General features: G+C 35.8%; 1 protein-coding gene across 1 annotated transcript in view; it reads right to left on the reverse strand.

The window, feature by feature from the left end:
* Positions 1-793: 793 nt before the first annotated feature.
* The window catches only part of LOC123533695 (uncharacterized), a 39,909-nt gene continuing 23,805 nt past the window's right edge, over positions 794-16,897 (reverse strand). Inside the window, exon 10 of the mRNA XM_045315476.2 lies at positions 794-4,892. Within this exon, the coding sequence (XP_045171411.2) occupies positions 2,515-4,892 (2,378 nt within the window). The 3' untranslated portion in view covers positions 794-2,514. The remainder of the gene's footprint in view (positions 4,893-16,897) is intronic.

Here is a 16,897-nt window from a genome sequence, read left to right on the forward strand (position 1 = left end):
TAGTCAGAGTGTTTAGTGCTCAGAATGACTGATACTGCTGAGGCAAAATTTGTTATAGGGAACGGTAGGATTTCTCTTAAACCTATTCTGGGGATATATCAAGTATACATTATAACACTAAGTGAAGCGGAGCTGTGGTTTAGTGGTTATGGTGTCGTCCGCTCAATCCAGGGGTCGTGGGTTCGAGCCCCACTGGGGTCACAACCATAACTTCTCATATGACACCAGTACTAGGTTTCCCAGGAAGCGGACTCGAGAGTGGTTCAAATAAGCTTAAAGCTTTCATTACAATCGAGCTAAAATAAATTAGTATAAACTTACACTAAGTGATGTCATAATATATACATATCTCTGTGTGTATATGCCGGAGCATTAACACTTATCATAAGTTTAAGTTAGTAGACTTGTTGTGAAACATACCCGCTCGCTCGCTTGTACTGCTTGGCCGTAATTAGTCTGGTATATTTAAGAAATAATAAGTTCCCAAGCGTGGTTTATCGTAGAATAACCCGTGTTTTGAGTTCTTATGCGTAAGAATATATCACGAAGACCGACATACTAGTATCAACAGTGTTTAAAAAATGGTGACTTCTTTTTACGACATGAACTACATTTCGTGCTACGCATCAGGATCATTCTAAACATAGAGGATGACGTCACTACTTTGCACGCGCATGGATTATCGCAAAATAACCGTTGATTGATTTTCTCCTATGTATATAAAGGTTATTTGCTGGTCGTGTTAGACTTTTATACTCAATACGGCGTTAATTATTACAGGGAAATAAATACACAACAAATGCACACGCGAGAATAGGTTCAGCTTAATTCTTATTTTTCGTTTATAATCACAGTCTTTTTAGCAAATTTTAAATGTGTGGCAATTATCTCGTACAGTTCAGGTAAACGTATTAGTTAAAATAAGATGCAAATTCTGCAGTTTCCTTTACTTTAAACAGAGTCAACATTGTCAGAATGTTATGGCTCTTTCCTGGACAATTTAACAAAAGCAACATTTAGTGTAAAAAGCTTAACACAAAGCTCTAGTCCTATTTTCTTGTACAACAAGACTTTCTGAAATTATGACGTATTTAATCAAAAGTATTATCTAATGCAGCAACAAAAAAAAAACGTAGTGGCTTTATCTAATCACAAGCACTAAATCTGCTATCTGATTTGTCAATGACATTTTTCCAAATGTTCAAAAAAATGTATTTCCATTGAAATAATATCATTACAAATAATTGCATGAACAAACATTTTAATGAAAAATGATACATCTAAAAGGTACATTTCAAACTACAAATGACGGTTTTAAAGTATTTTTTTTTATAAATTTTCCAGGTAATTATATAAATTCTATCAACATTATGAATGAATATCACTGGCTTGCTCAAGGGCTAGGGAAACAAAAACAAAGGGGTAGTTTGCATGATAATGAATGTCATGCTCTTACGTTTTCCATAAATGGTAGAGCATTTTACTTACAATATACTTAAAAAGAAACATTTATTACACACTGCCGTATAACTGGTTATTTTTACTGCTGTTAGAGTTTACGGATTTCGAATAAAACACATGATTTTACTTTATACGATTCTAAATATACGAAGTCACAGGATCTACCAGTTTACTCGACTTTATGTGACAAATTTGTACGAGGCCAATATTTACGAAGCTGATTTGGTCGTAAAAAAGTAAAAAATAGCAGCAGGTAAATAATACCCGTTAAAAGATATATTGAATTAAACAGCTTTGTATATGTATTATGGTAACTTGGCTCCAAGTTGAAGGAATAAGACAGTTTGTGTATATGTATTAACAATAAACTGATGTTATTGATATTTTCAAAGGGTTATTGCCAGTAGATAAAGTGTGTGTTATCAGGAAAAGCATTGTTTTATATTTGCATTCTATGGAGAAACGCAAACGACGTTGATCGACATAAATTCGTACACATGTAGCTTCTAACATGTTTTATACCTGTGAACACGCTGGTACACTCGCCCTGAAAGACTTTGGAAGAATTCAGTCCCGTCGTTTCTAGCAGATGTTATAACACGAAACGCATGTGATATCCCTATATTGCCTGTTATTGTTCATTTTAATTATACACTTAACGACCTGCCAATTATTATCAGGTTAAAATTTTCATTCTAGTCCTTGTACTTAGCCATTGTCTCATTAATGTCAATTGAATCATTATTACCAATCAAAGTAATATTGGCCAGAGTTTCTCACAGTGCCTTTAACGAAAACACCACAAAAAGTATTTACACGACTGAAATTTGTACGAGCTGTTTCACAACCAGTTTCACTTTTTACTTAACGTCTCCCATTTTCTTCATACTCTCCATTTCTGTGCTAACTTTAACAATCTCAGATTATCTGTTTAGTTCTACTTTAACTTCTTTGCATTTAAAGTGACTTTGATTTAACGAACTTAATGCAGTATTTTCATATAAGGAAATCGCGTTTACCATGTCTTAACTTGAAATTTATATATTGAATATTCTACTTAATGTCATCCACAATGTTTCTGATCGCATCCCACTCAATACTCACATTTGGGCATTTTTGCATTTTCTGTACTAATACAATCATATTTGCTGAACCAGCCATTTGACAACACCATGATTTCAACATGTAATATATCTTCATTGCTGTACTGTGCGGATGATCCTCAGATATTTGCTCTATCTGTACCTGTCCAACGCCAAGTTCCAACCCAAGAATCTGCCAGTTATGTCCTATACACCGTGATATTTTACTCAAAATCTTTTCATTCAGCTCCGTTTTTGAAATTACTATTTTTTCAGTACGATCTTGAAACCATTCCAGTCTCACTTTCCAAATATCTATTACATGCGAGAATAAATCTGGACATGGAATCTGGGTTATGTCGTTTTGTTTGTCAATGTCTATAGTGTTGATACTTCCGCTCCCATTGTGTCCCTCGTCATTACATCTGTACCTCGTTTTGTAAGGTTTAGTATGATTATGACACTTCCTTTCCAACTTCGAAAATTCACAATTGATAACCGCTTCCGAAAATCGTCTGAAAATATCTGCTTGCCTAGTTTGAACGATCGAAGAAGGACAAAGACTGACAACCGTCAGTTCGATTGTATCAGGCCCCATTTCCGCTATTCCAGCATGATCTATGTTCAGTCGGACAACACACTTATCTTTGGAGATAAGAACAGTTGTGCCAAATTGTGCAACTGGCCATTTGCCGATAAGAGCTGCCATTGTACGATGATATATCGTTGGAACTATGGTTGAATTATCAAATAACATCACGAAACGGACATTGGTTTGCTTCTTATCTTTCAGGAACTGCTGAAATTGAAACTGTGGAAGTCGTGCTTTCAACAAGCTTGGAACAACAAACCAACCAAGTCGTAAGGATTGTTGTGTAGCGTCGTCATATCGTGTTGCCTCAGAAATGATGTGGTGTTTGATGAGAAAGGAAATCAATATTTCTTTGTGTTGCGTGAACATTTTTTCAACATCTTTTCCCCACTGTTTGTCAATCAAATCTTCTTCTAGCCTACCCTCTTTGTGTAATATTTTCCAAAGAGGTCTAATATCTGGATCGTTTGTACAAAAACGCTCAGTTGTGATAATACATTTGAAGGCGTCTATAAGATACTGAGGATCAAGAACAATGTGCTCCGAAAGGGGTTCCTCGTCAAAGTAGATGATCCTTCCTTTACTATGGTGATATCGCAGAAACAACTTTACTTGTTCTGGATCGCCGATAGGAAAAACATTTTCCTCATCAATGGCAAGGGCTATTTCAAATGGAATCAGTTTGAGATGTATCCGTGTTCTAAGTGACATTTCCATCTGAATCCATTTTGCTGGTATTTCTATTGTTCTTGACTGTTCATCTCCTAGACGTATTATTGTTTCACGCAGTGCTACCACTTCTTCATCATTCGCAATAGTGTTGTCAACTGCAAAATCCTCGGTATGTATATGATTTAACAATTTAGTTCCATCAAACAATGCTCTTATTTGATTGAAATATTGTTTAATGTGTTGGTGTTTGACTTTTGCATTTCCTTTTACTTTGTCTTTGTGGGTACCTACGAGAATAACTTTGGGTATAGAACCATCCTCTGTGCCAACAAATGAATGAATGGAATTCATCCAAAAACGAAGGAAATACGCCATATCTTTATCCTCAGACTCCTCTTGAAAATCTTCATTAACAATCACGTTCTTTAAGTCCAACGACAGATCAAATACCAACAAATAAATTGCATTTTTACTGTGAAATAACGTATGGGTGGCGTAGAAAACATGCTGTCCGCCGAAATCCCAAATGTCAAATAATGTTTCGGTCTCCTTGGCTATGGTCTGTGACTTTCTTTGAGATAATTTTTTGGTAAACATTTCCGTCTCTTTTTCGGACAACACTCTCTTTTTTGATTTATTTTCAATACCTGCGGTGTCTTCAAAATCACTTGACAAACGGTAAGAGGGTAATCCTTTAATTTCCTGTCGATTGCTCTCTAGCATCTGCTGTACTTGATCACATTCATGTTCCATAACCTTTTGAGCGTAGTGCTGGTCATGTTTTGATGTCAAAGCAGCAGAAACCAGCCGTTCAACAACGTCAGATTCATCATTTTCTGTGACTTTGTTTAAAGAAAATTTCCCATCCACAGTACGGTGACATTTGTAATGAATGACATCTATACCATCTGTGCTTGAAACATCAGAGACTTTCCGTCCTAACAGTCTTCTCATCAGAGACGTTTTACCTTGTCTGTAATTACCGACGATGTTAATACGAATGGACCTGTCTTTCTCTATGCCATCTCTCAAAGCCCTCTCGTACAGATCTAAAGCGTACGGATCTTGTTGGATTTCTTCCGGAACTGTTGTATATGATAGCATTTCAGTTTATGTTACAACAATTAAGCTAAAGAACAGTATTGATAAGGTGGGATAACAAATATACAGTTGACAGTCAGGCACTGTAATCTTATGGCAAAATCAGACATTTCAAAATGATATTTAAGAAATCGAAGGTTCAACGCAAATAGGGTGTAACTACATTTTTGAAAATTTTACAAGAGAAGAAAAAAAAACTATATTGTTCTTTTCTGTGTTCAGTCACATACAAATTTACCTTATTTTTTTTATTTAAAATTAGACATTTTATATGAAACATTAAACAACATGAATGAAATTTGACAAAGTAAAAGTATATTTTAAGATGCAAGCCCCTATTCATCATTTTTCATGGAAATCTGGAGTAATTTTATATGCAAGATTGGCGTAAGTGGACTTGTGCCTCTATTGCAGGAAATTTTCTATTGAAGTTTGTAAAATTGTGTCATGCAACATGGTAGTTTGTACAACAAGAGCTCCGCCAAGCGGGTCAATATGCGCCAGAAGGGTTACATCAGAGGATGGGAGCAGATTTAAAGATTTTGACTGTTGAAGCCCAAAGGAGAGGAACAACAAAGGGAAGAAATTCCCAAAAATATCAAAGTCCATAAAAATCCTTACCAGGTACAGTTATATCAACATACACCTAAAAATTGAAGGTACCGTCCATTTTGTACGGTATCCACAGGAAAGTGGTCTTGTTTCAAAATAAGCTATTTATAGTAACATAAAAGGGAAATAATTCATTTTTTATTGTAAGTGAACAAAAAGGGATCTGCCCAATAAAACAAGAGCACTGCAATATACAAAGCAAAGTCATACATGACCTTTGACCCCTAAGTGTGACCTTGACCTTGAAGTGAGTCGTCCAGAACATATGCTCTGCACATCGTCTCAGTGTGGTGAACATTTGTACCAGGTTTCTTTGAAATCCTTCAAGCAGTTAAAAAGTAACAGGGCGTGCACGAAACATACTGATATGACCTTTGATCCCTAAGTGAGACCTTGACCTTGAAGCGAGATATCCAAAACATGCCCTCTGCACGTCGTCTTGGTGTGGTAAACATTTGTGTCAAGTTTCTTTGAAATCCTTCAAGGGGTTCAAGAGTAAAGAGCGGACACGAAATTGCTAACAGACGGACGGACGGACCGACCGACACTGGGGGTATAACATAAAACGTATAAAAAGTAAATACAATTTAAGCAATCTTGCACTTTTGTACTCATTTTAAATGAAACATGTAAGAATGTAATTGAAATTGAAGAATATAACAGTCTATTTTAAAGTATCAGACTTACAGTAATGTTTTTTTCATGTAAATCTAGACAGATTTTATATTTTAAAAAAATGGGCAAAAGCATTCTTTTGCAGTACAGTTTCAATTCAAGTTTCTGATGAATTTACCATTTTTCCCGTAAAATGGTATTATTAAACGGCAGAATACAATTATAAATAACTGATTTTAAACTGAATATTACAAAAGTAGGGAGTCTATCAAATATTAAATTGGACATATGAAATCTGTCAGTCGCTGTATTTCTGAAATTCCAGTCTTGCAACCTTTATCAAAGAGAAATAAAATTAATTGTTTATCTGTACAAATTGAAAACATCGTAAAATACAAGACATGACACAAAGGAGATGGCAGCAGTTACCACAGCACAGTAACAGCATCTTTGCTGTATGTTATACCATGCCAATGGTTCTTGCCTATCTAATTAATAAACTGAAACAAGGAGAGGTGGTCTAGTATATAAGGTGTCGACCGCTCAGTCTTGGGGTCGTGAGTTCGAGCCCCATTAGGGTCACGACCATGACCTCTCATATGACATCAGTATTGGTTTTTCCAGAAAGGGGATTCGAGACTAGTTCCAATAAGCTTGAAGCTTTCATCACAATCGAGCTAAAACAAATTAGTATAAACTAAACTAGTAAACTGAAAACTTGATATGTGTACAGATGACACTGGTGCCCCTACTTCCTGTCTCTGTACATCATGTTTTCATGACTCTGGGTGAAATATCTTAAGATACATGCAACACAATTAAATGTTTCATCACTTTAATGTATATTTTTCTCTAAGTCAAGGACCATAACTCTGGTCTGGCTGAATGAAATCCCCCAAAAACACACAAATGTACAAGTTCACATGCTATGAACAGTCCCCTGATGTTTTCTGACTCTAATTCAAATGCAACTTGAGATACAAGCAACATAACTTGTATGCCCTTTATGCATATGTTTGACTTAATGCCCATTACACTAGTATGACCAAAAGAAATCCTGAATCAAACTCCAGGTGCACAAGTGTACATGCTATATTATATTCTTATTATGTTTCATCCTCTTTGACCCATGGTCAAATACATTTTAAGATACATGTGACACAAACATTTATACTCTTTTTATGCCCCTTGCACATTTTTATTAAGTGAAGGGCCATAACTCTGGTCTGGATGAATACAATCACTAATAACCCCAGGCACAGAACTTCAAGGCTGAATAATAATCCGTAATGTTTCATAAATTTTAAGGTAATACTTTCTGAGTTACTGTGATGTGACACAGACTTAAAATAAATTGTTGGTCTGGCTGTGAGAGATACAAATTAAAATACCAGCTAGGTGCACAATTTCACTTGATGACAGTTTGTCAAATACCTTTTTTGAGATATGCACGACAAAAATTTGGACGAAAATACAAGGGCAACTCAAAGTGCCCTCCACCCCCACCCCCCACCCTTGCTCACAAACTTTTGAAAGGCTCAAAAATCTGATCACAGTGACTGTAACAATGTTAATACCAAAAGAATCTGTATAGGTGCAGATTTAGCATGCCTATAATTTGACACATTTCACCTGAGCACAATGCAAATACCAAGAATTGGTTCGTTAAGTATATGAGTAAATATTAGAAGATATAACTAAAACGCCCAGGAAATTTACTGAAAATGGCATAGAAAATATGTTGTAAGTACCGGTATACAAAACAAGAGCGGACGCTCATCTGATTATTTTGTCTTTGTATAATAGAAACATTGTCTTTAACCCATGATTTCTAAGTCAAAATGGGGCCACAATTCTTGCAAAATGCAATGTGAAGTTACGGTACTGTCTATGCAGAGTCACCTTTTAATGGCAAATAACTACACCAAGAGTTTTAGTAATAGCTTTCACCTTTAAGAAAAGGTGACCTAAACGCAAAACTTAACTAAGAAATCTGATATTTTCTAATCCAAAAGTGGCCATTATACTTGCAAAAAGCAGGATTGAGTTACGTTTCTTACTGTACAGAGCGATAGCTTTGATAGTTTAGGAGAAAATTTGACCTAAACATAAAACTTAACCAAGAAATTTGATATTTAAGTCCAAAAGGGGAATACTTCCTCCAAAATCAAAATGGAGTTATGTTTCTTGCTGTAGAGAGTCAGTTATTGATGGTGAACAAGTGTTGCACTGAGTTTTAAAGCAATAGCTTTGACAGTTTAGGAGAAAAGCTGACCAAAACGTCAGCTTACCCAGGCAAAGCCGCCACCGACGCCGATCAAGTGATGAAAATAACTCATCTTTTTTTTTCAAAAAGTGAGATGAGCTAAAAAGCTAACAATATTATCAAACTGGCTTTTATACTAATTCTAGTTCAGTAGAATGCTTCATGTATTATCATGCTACTTAACAATACAGTCACTCTTATGTTACTGAATAACACAGCCACTCTCACATTTTCAAAGACTGTATACTGTATGTCTTAGGCTGGGGTTGTTCACTGTAAACTATAGCCTGAAGTACTGGCTTTTGATGTATGATATCTTTTTTATTTTTATTTTATTAAAGTAACTAAATTTGAAATTAAATTGCACGTTTCTACTTTATTTTGAATGTTTTGTTTCTTTTGGTGCTATACAACATTAAATGGTCCAGATTATGGAGGAAATTTTCTTAGGCCAGTTTTATTGCGTTTCATTTCCAACTTTATGTTTCTAATGGAAGGAGAAGCTGGATTTCCCTTTTTTAAGTACATGGAGTTCCATCTAGAGTATTCGTGGACTATAATCCTATTGCAATACTGTCTCTTCCAGTTAGCAGACACGTGTAAAAATCTTCAAGTAAAATGGTAATACAATTTATTTGTTTTCAAGAAAATTATTTTCTTACCTCCCTTACAATTTTTAAGGGCATAAAAATATTTTTAAACCATGATGCATCTTAAAAAGCCTGAACAGATATAGAACATGGACTTATTTAAACCATGGTACACCTTTTAAAAAATCATTGAAAGAGAAATATTTCCTACCATGATACATCTTTAAATGTCTTTAAGAACGAAACACATTTAAAAATCTTTAAGAATACAGAACATGGACTTATTTCAATCATGATACACCTTCAGAAGTCTTCAACAATACCGAGTATAGCCTTTTTATAACCTAGCCCAGTTGATATTTTAAAACTGTTAATTCTGGATAACATGTTATATTCATTTTAATTTTCGATTATAGAAATCTTTCTATTTGACAATAATCATTGTGGGGCAAGTATGGCTTTCACTAAATGGAAATATTGGGCTATTAGTGCATTTTAAGTAGCAGTAATATGAATTGGGAGTCTATCATTTAGCTGTAGCTAAATATCAGGTTAACACATCCATATACATAGGATGAATAGTATCTTTTGTAAGTAATGCCTCTGATCAGCATAAAAAAACTTTTCTTGACTTCAATGTCATAAATGTGACAATACAACATTTACTTTAAGGGTCATGCATCAGGATAATGCCCTAATATTATCACAGAAGTTATCTGTTTACACAAGCCTGTATTGCAGGATAGATATTAAGACTACTGGATACATTTCTGCATGCAATATGGTAGTAAGTCACCTTACGTCCATATTGCAAGAAAAAATTGAGGCCATCTGAGATACGCCCTTATTGAAATATATTGCAAAATAATGATATAAATAACTGAAACATTTTGTTTAAGTTTTCACACTATAGAAAATAATTAAAAATAAAGTGAAAAATCAGAAAAAGTGACTTTTGGTAAAATATGTAGATACGCCCCTACTGCATTGAACCCTCGAAACAGTAACAGGTCTTGTTCTATGTGCTATTTTAATTAGCATCTATTCATTTAAAATGACATTTTTTATTAATATCCCACCGCTACCATTCTTGCATACCAGAGGTCTACCATGGTTCACTGGGCGTGATTTTGACGAACCTGTGATGAATGATGCAAAGTTTCTGTCAGAACAAGTAGTATTAGGTAAAGGTGGCATTTAATGCTTAACTAGTTTTACTATTTGGTTATATATTTTAATATATTGTGTTATCTTACTTAAATATATGTATATGATATAAAGTTGCAGACATTAAATTTAGTTTTCACAAAACAAATAACTTTCCACGGTACATTCTAAATTGCAAACAGGTACTGTTTCTCTTTATTGGCCATTTTTATCTAAAACAGTAACATATAAAAAACGAAATTCATCTTAAAATTCTTCTTATGTTTAAAAATATGGAGAGAAAAACTGAAATAAATCAAATGCTACTTATACGTCTGTGGAAAATACAAAAATAAACTTAGAAAGAGCAAGTTTTATTACGTTAATGAATTGCCCTAAAACTGTGTTTCACATTTCATAACCCCTCATAAACAGAATCCGTCGAATCGTATCTGTAACTATTTTACTTAGATGTGTTTTTGCTTTCAGTGGTGCATCTTAAAAATTTTGTTAACTGTTACAACCGTTTTTAAGTGCAGTATGGGACTAAATGATGTTAATTTTTCTGAGACTGGTCGTTTGTGACCATAGAGTGAATTAAATCTTTATGTATATCAGATTCGTAACTGTCAATTTTTCCCAGAGTAAGAACTATCCTATTGAATTTTACCATCCTAGTAAGTTTCTTTCCTTCATAGTATCTGTACACAAACAAGGCAGCAAAAATTGATTTTTATCCCTTCTTGGTAAGTTCCAATCCTTTTTTTTTGTTGTACACAAACAAGACCAGTTGGTTTCTTTCTCCCCTAGTTAATTCTTCCAACCGCCACCCTCTTAGTGTCTTTGTTTCACGAAAAGGGAGAAAAACTCAACAGTTGTTTTTCTATATCTTGAGTAGTGCTTCCCCTTTAGTTTTTGTACACAGCGGAGGAAAAACTTTTCTCCTTCCCTTGGTTAGTTTTTCTCTTTCACAAAGTATGTATTCCCCCATAGCATGTATATATCTACATAACAGAATGAGACTGTGAAGGGGAAAGAAACTGACTAGATGAACATGTGTGTGTCTACATACCACAAAAATAGACGCTGAGGTGGTGGGGGAGACATTGACAAGTTTCCATTTATATTATGTATCTACATAGTAATTACATAAATAATATATCTTGAAGGGGAGAAAAACTGACTAATTAACTTCCCTCCTCTAATATATATTCCCCTACCTCAACCGCCCCGTATACAGCCAAATGACGAGTTAAAATAAAAGAAATGAAAAGTAAACAATATATAAAGAAGAATTTATACTTTTAGTTTGTGGTGGTTCTTTAAAGCTTCAATATGCACTGTTCAAAACAGGTAATCAAGAAATGTAATACGAGTTAGTACACACAAGTTTGTGCTTCTTTTACATAACAAGAGGGCCATGATTGACCTATATCGCTCACCTAAGTTTAGTTGATTGCGCCCCCTCCGGGCGTGGCCAGTTTTAGCCCCAGGGGCATAATTTGAACAATCTTGGTAAAGGACTACTACACGATGCTACAAACTAACGAGACGCTTTTAGAGAAAAACGCATGTCTCCACTAATGCATATTAGTAATAGGAAAGAAGTCAATAGGGGACAGGAGCGCAAGTCAAAGAGACACTGATGGCTGGCTGCAGTATGGATCACCTACTCGGCATGTCCAATCATCCCACAAACATTTTGGGCCTATTGGTTCTCAGGTAATAGATTGGAAACGATTTTCCATGTTCTGGCCCCTGTGGCCTTGACCTTTGATCGAGTGATCCCAAAATAATAAGGGGTCATCTACTCTGCATCTCAAATCATCCTAAAAGTATGAAATTTCAACATTCTGGGTCAAGTGGTTCTCCAGTTATTTATGGGAAAGAGTTTTCCATTTTCAAGCCCCTGTGACCTTGACCTTAGCTTAAGTGGCTCCAAACACGATAAGGGTCATTTTCCCTCTAAGTCCTATCATCCCATGAAGTTTGAAGGTTCTGGGTCAAATGGTTCTCAAGTTAATGATCGGAAACCGTTTTCCATCTTCTGGCCCCTGTGATCTGGGTCTTTGATCAAGTGACCCAAAATCTCAATAGAGGTCATCTACTCTACATGTCCAATCATCCTATGAAGTTTTAACATTTTGGTTCAAGTGGTTATCAAGTTATTGATCAGAAACTGTTTTCCATGTTCAGTCCCCTGTGACCTCGACCTTTGATCTAGTAACTGTAACTCTAAAATAATCTAGGTCATCTACTCTGAAAGGCCTATCACACTATGAAGTTTGAAGGTTCTTGGTCAAATGGTTCTCCAGTTAATGATCAAAAATGAAGTGTGATGGACAGATGGTCCATGTGGCATTGGCCTTTTATCAGTTGATGGAGCGACTAAAAAATCAGCAAGAGTCATCATCTATGAAGTATGAAGGTACTAGGTCAAACGGTTCTCAAGTTACTGATTGGAAATGGATTTCCATGTTCTGGTCCCTGTGACCTTGACTTTTGATGAAGAGACCTCAAAATCAATAGGGATCATCTACTTTGCATGTTCAATCATCTTATGAAGTTCCAACATACTGAGTCAAGTGGTTCTCAAGTTAATGTTTGGCATGGTTTTCCTTACATAAGTCTAATAAATAAGGTGACCCCGAGGGTGGGGCCATATTTGACCCTAGGGGGAAAATTTGAAAAATCTTGGTTAAGGACCTACAGGTTGTTAGGAGATGTTGTTTAAAGTAAAGCGCGGACGTACGACGGACGGTGAGAGATCACAATAGCTCACTCTGAGCACTTTGTGCTCCGGTGAGCTAAAAAGTTAGATTTAAATAGATCAAACAAACTATATCTAATTGTTTAGTTGTTAAAAACAACTTTAAACATACACTCATAGACATTTATAAGCGGTCACCTATGATTTTTATATATTTCGTTAAGACTACGCTAAAAATAAAACAATAAAGTATACCAAGCATGGTTGATTTAAGCCATTTTTATGGAAAATTACCCTCACAAAATAAATAGCATATGGGAACAAAGGTGATCGAGAAAATTTCAGTCGTGTAGTTTAAATATTATCCAAGTTATCGCAATTACAACAGTGGCCGATTATAGAAGTCTATAAGTGTATACAAACAAAGGGTTGATTCTGTTATAATTATCTTTAAAATGCCATTACGATATGAGTAAAATATAAGACAAATCACTATATAGTAAACTTTTGAAACGGACCTGTATATATATATATATATATATATATATATATATATATATATATATATATATATATATATATATATATTTAAAAATGTCGTTATAAAAAAAGTTAAAAAAACAACAACAACAAAAAAAAAACAACAACAGAAAATACAATTAGTCTGTTCAGCATGAAAACTGAGGGAGGGAGTCTTGGGACGGGAATGTTAATCAGTCAATTGAATTAGTATGACCTAAGTTAATAATAGTGAAACGAAAAGAAACTAAAGGCATTACTCAATGGTTTCTGTAACAAAGTGAAAATATTGTACATTTTCAAAAGGGTCAAAATATCGTGTAAAAGATAAAAAGTAAGGGTAAATTTCCCGGAAGTACAGAGCACCCAAACACAGCCATAGAGTTATGCATCGCAAAGTGGGTCCACAACAAAAAAGAAGCTGTAACAGAAAAATATTGTAGACGGGTTGCTTCAAAAACCAAACAGATTTTAATTATATGCAAAATACAGAAAAACGTGGGGAGGGATAAGGGGTAGGTAAAAGGGTCGGGTGTTGGGGGAAGGGGAGAAAGAATGGATATTCAACAAGGAAAGCCACGTTCTTTAAACGCAGTCTCCCTACACCGTAAACCACAGCAGCGCACACACGCGGACACACACACACACACACACACACACACGCTCGCACGCAGGCACGCACTCACGCACACCAACTCACTCACGCACACTCACACACACGCAAGCAGCACACACGCGCGCACGCACACACACATACACAAGCAGGAAAAAATATCCACCGCCTAAGGACACACACACACACACACACACACACACACACACACACACAAGCAGGAAATACAACAGTTCGGCACCGCCTTATGACGGCCGGCGACCAAAATTATGGTGGGCACGATAACTAACTGATAGTAAAAGGAGAGGGGGCGCAAATTCAAAGGAGTGCAAACGCAAGGGGAAGGGATGGGGATAGGCAATGGTATTAGTGAGGAGAAAGTGGTGAGAAACGCTAACAACAAATAAGACAACATACGCAACACAAAATACGAGACGGACAGATAACAAGTTAAAAATTTAGGGCACCGCCTTGCAACGGCCATTAATCTATATAAAGGAAACTGTTTTTTTACGCATTTAGGGCTTGCCAATCTCGCACTTACCCTATTGTTAACAGGTTAGAAAAGAGAGTGAAAATAAATTAACTCCCGCTGAGCAAGGCTCTGACAAAATACCAGATCATATAAATGAAAACATAAAAATAGGGTCAATCGAAGGTATAATTACACCAACATACTCAACAATTAGTCTGAAAAAGATAATAGGTAAGGGTAGATTTCTCGGAAGCACAGAGCACCAAAAACACAGTCTCAGAGCCACGCAATTGCAAAGTGGGCCCACAACAAAAGAAGCAGTAACAGAAAAATATTACAGACGGGTTGCTTCAAAAATCCAAGAAGTACATTTAAATTGTATGCAAAGTATAGAAAGAGGGAGAGGAAAGGGGTAAGGGGTAGAAAGGCGGGTGGGGGAGGAGTTTGAAGGGGAAAGTAAAATAAGGATGAATATACAAAGGGAATGCTACGTTCCTCAATTACAGTTACACTACAACGTGCACCACAATAACGCAGACATTCATGTACCAAAGATCAACAAACACAACCACACATAACTTACTAACATACTATTAGATAAACAGACAAGTAAGATACAACAACACTGTAGGGCACCGCTTTCCGGCAACCAAAAGAAAGGGGGGGGGGGGGGGGGGGGAAGGGGGAGCGTTGCACGAAAACTAATTAATAGTAAAGGGGGAGGGATGCCGAAACAAGGGAGTGCAATTGCAAGGGGAAAACGGGGAGCGATAGGGGGAGTGAGGAGGAGGAAAATAAACGCTAACAACAAACAAGACAACATACGCAACACAAATTACAAGACAGACAGAAAACCAGTTGAAAATAGGGGCACCGCCTTGATACGGTCAGTAACCTATATAAAGGAAACTGGGGGTTTAAACGCGTTAAGGGCTTGTCAGCCTCGCACTTAACTTTTTTTCAACAAATTAGACAACACAATGTACATAAAATCCCCGCTGAGAAAGGCTCTACCTTTAGCGAAAAAATACCAGAGCATAGTAAGTAAAACATAAAATTAAGGTAAATCTAAAGTATAATTACACCAATGTACCCAACAACTTGTCTGAAGTCAGAGCACCAAGAGCCTAACTTTTAAGGGCACGACTAAGAAAGCTGCAAGATAAATTCCACTCCCTCCGTCCGTTTTACGTAGGATTTAGGCGAAAAGCATCATGGAGTCTTACACTTTCTTAGTTATCGCACCATCAAATAGGAAAGCGTAGCAATTAACTGTAGAGGGGTCAATCACTAAACATGCACTGTGCTTCACTAATCACTAAACATGCACTGATATCATAAAAAACTAACTATGGAAGAGACGAAAGGGGGACTAACTATGAGGGAAAAACTAACCAAGAAATGAAGTTAACCGGTTGTTTTATTTTTAAGAAGGGAAGGGGATAATTTGAGGCGAAAACACTAATACGTGGGGAGAAAATTCCAACTGGTTATTTTTTCTCATTTATTTGTGTACACAATCTATTAGGGGACTAACTAGGGGGAAGAAAAAGCATCTGGTAACTTTTTCTCTCGCTTTTATGTATTCTAAATGAAATAAGGGGGAAACTAACTACAGGTGGAGGAGGACCAACCGGTTGCCTTTTTCCGTTGAAACAATCAAATAGTTGGTTAACCCTCGGCAAAAAACTGATTGCGGGAGGACTGGGCTGTTACACCGCTGCTATGTTGCGTGAGGGGCTTTGCACTTTTCATTAGTTTTCATTGAACCTATTCTGCTATCATATTGCTTGGTTGTGTTACATATTTTCAAGCGATCTTTTTAATGGAATTATTTTGAATTTCATTTAACAGATGCAAAATTATTGTACGAAGAAAGCTTTGAAAAATTGATAAAGCTGAAATCATGGCTTTGCGCTTCCGCTCGTTCTCATCTTTCAATATATCATTCAGCTAATATAGAAATATAGCAGTAATTTTCTAACATCTAAAACAACAATTTTTGATGCCGTACGATCTGGAAGTCATGCCTTTAACGTATATTTTGGACAGGAACTTTGCAAGGACTGCAGGTTAATTTAAGAACATAATGATAGACGGATATATGAGAAAGTCAGAGCACAAAAACCTTAACTCTGTCTTGGATAATGAAGGACATTTACCTTTTTGTACTTATCTTTTCAATAGTTTATAAAAAAAATGAAATGAAATGCAGAGTGCAACCTTATCTTGAATAGTTTTGATTCAGAATTAAATACCCTTTTGTTAATAATACTCCTAATTTGTCTGTAGAAGTCTTTGAAACTTATTTACTTCCTGAACTTATGTTATGATCCCTGGAAACACATAAGAACTGATTAATTTTACCAATTTTACCATTAAAAATTGAAAATCGTTTGTAACCATTTTGTAACGAGTATTCCTCCGTGGTGTATTGGTAAAG

Source organism: Mercenaria mercenaria, chromosome 12 (genome assembly GCF_021730395.1).
Source record: "Mercenaria mercenaria strain notata chromosome 12, MADL_Memer_1, whole genome shotgun sequence".
Taxonomy (NCBI): domain Eukaryota; kingdom Metazoa; phylum Mollusca; class Bivalvia; order Venerida; family Veneridae; genus Mercenaria; species Mercenaria mercenaria.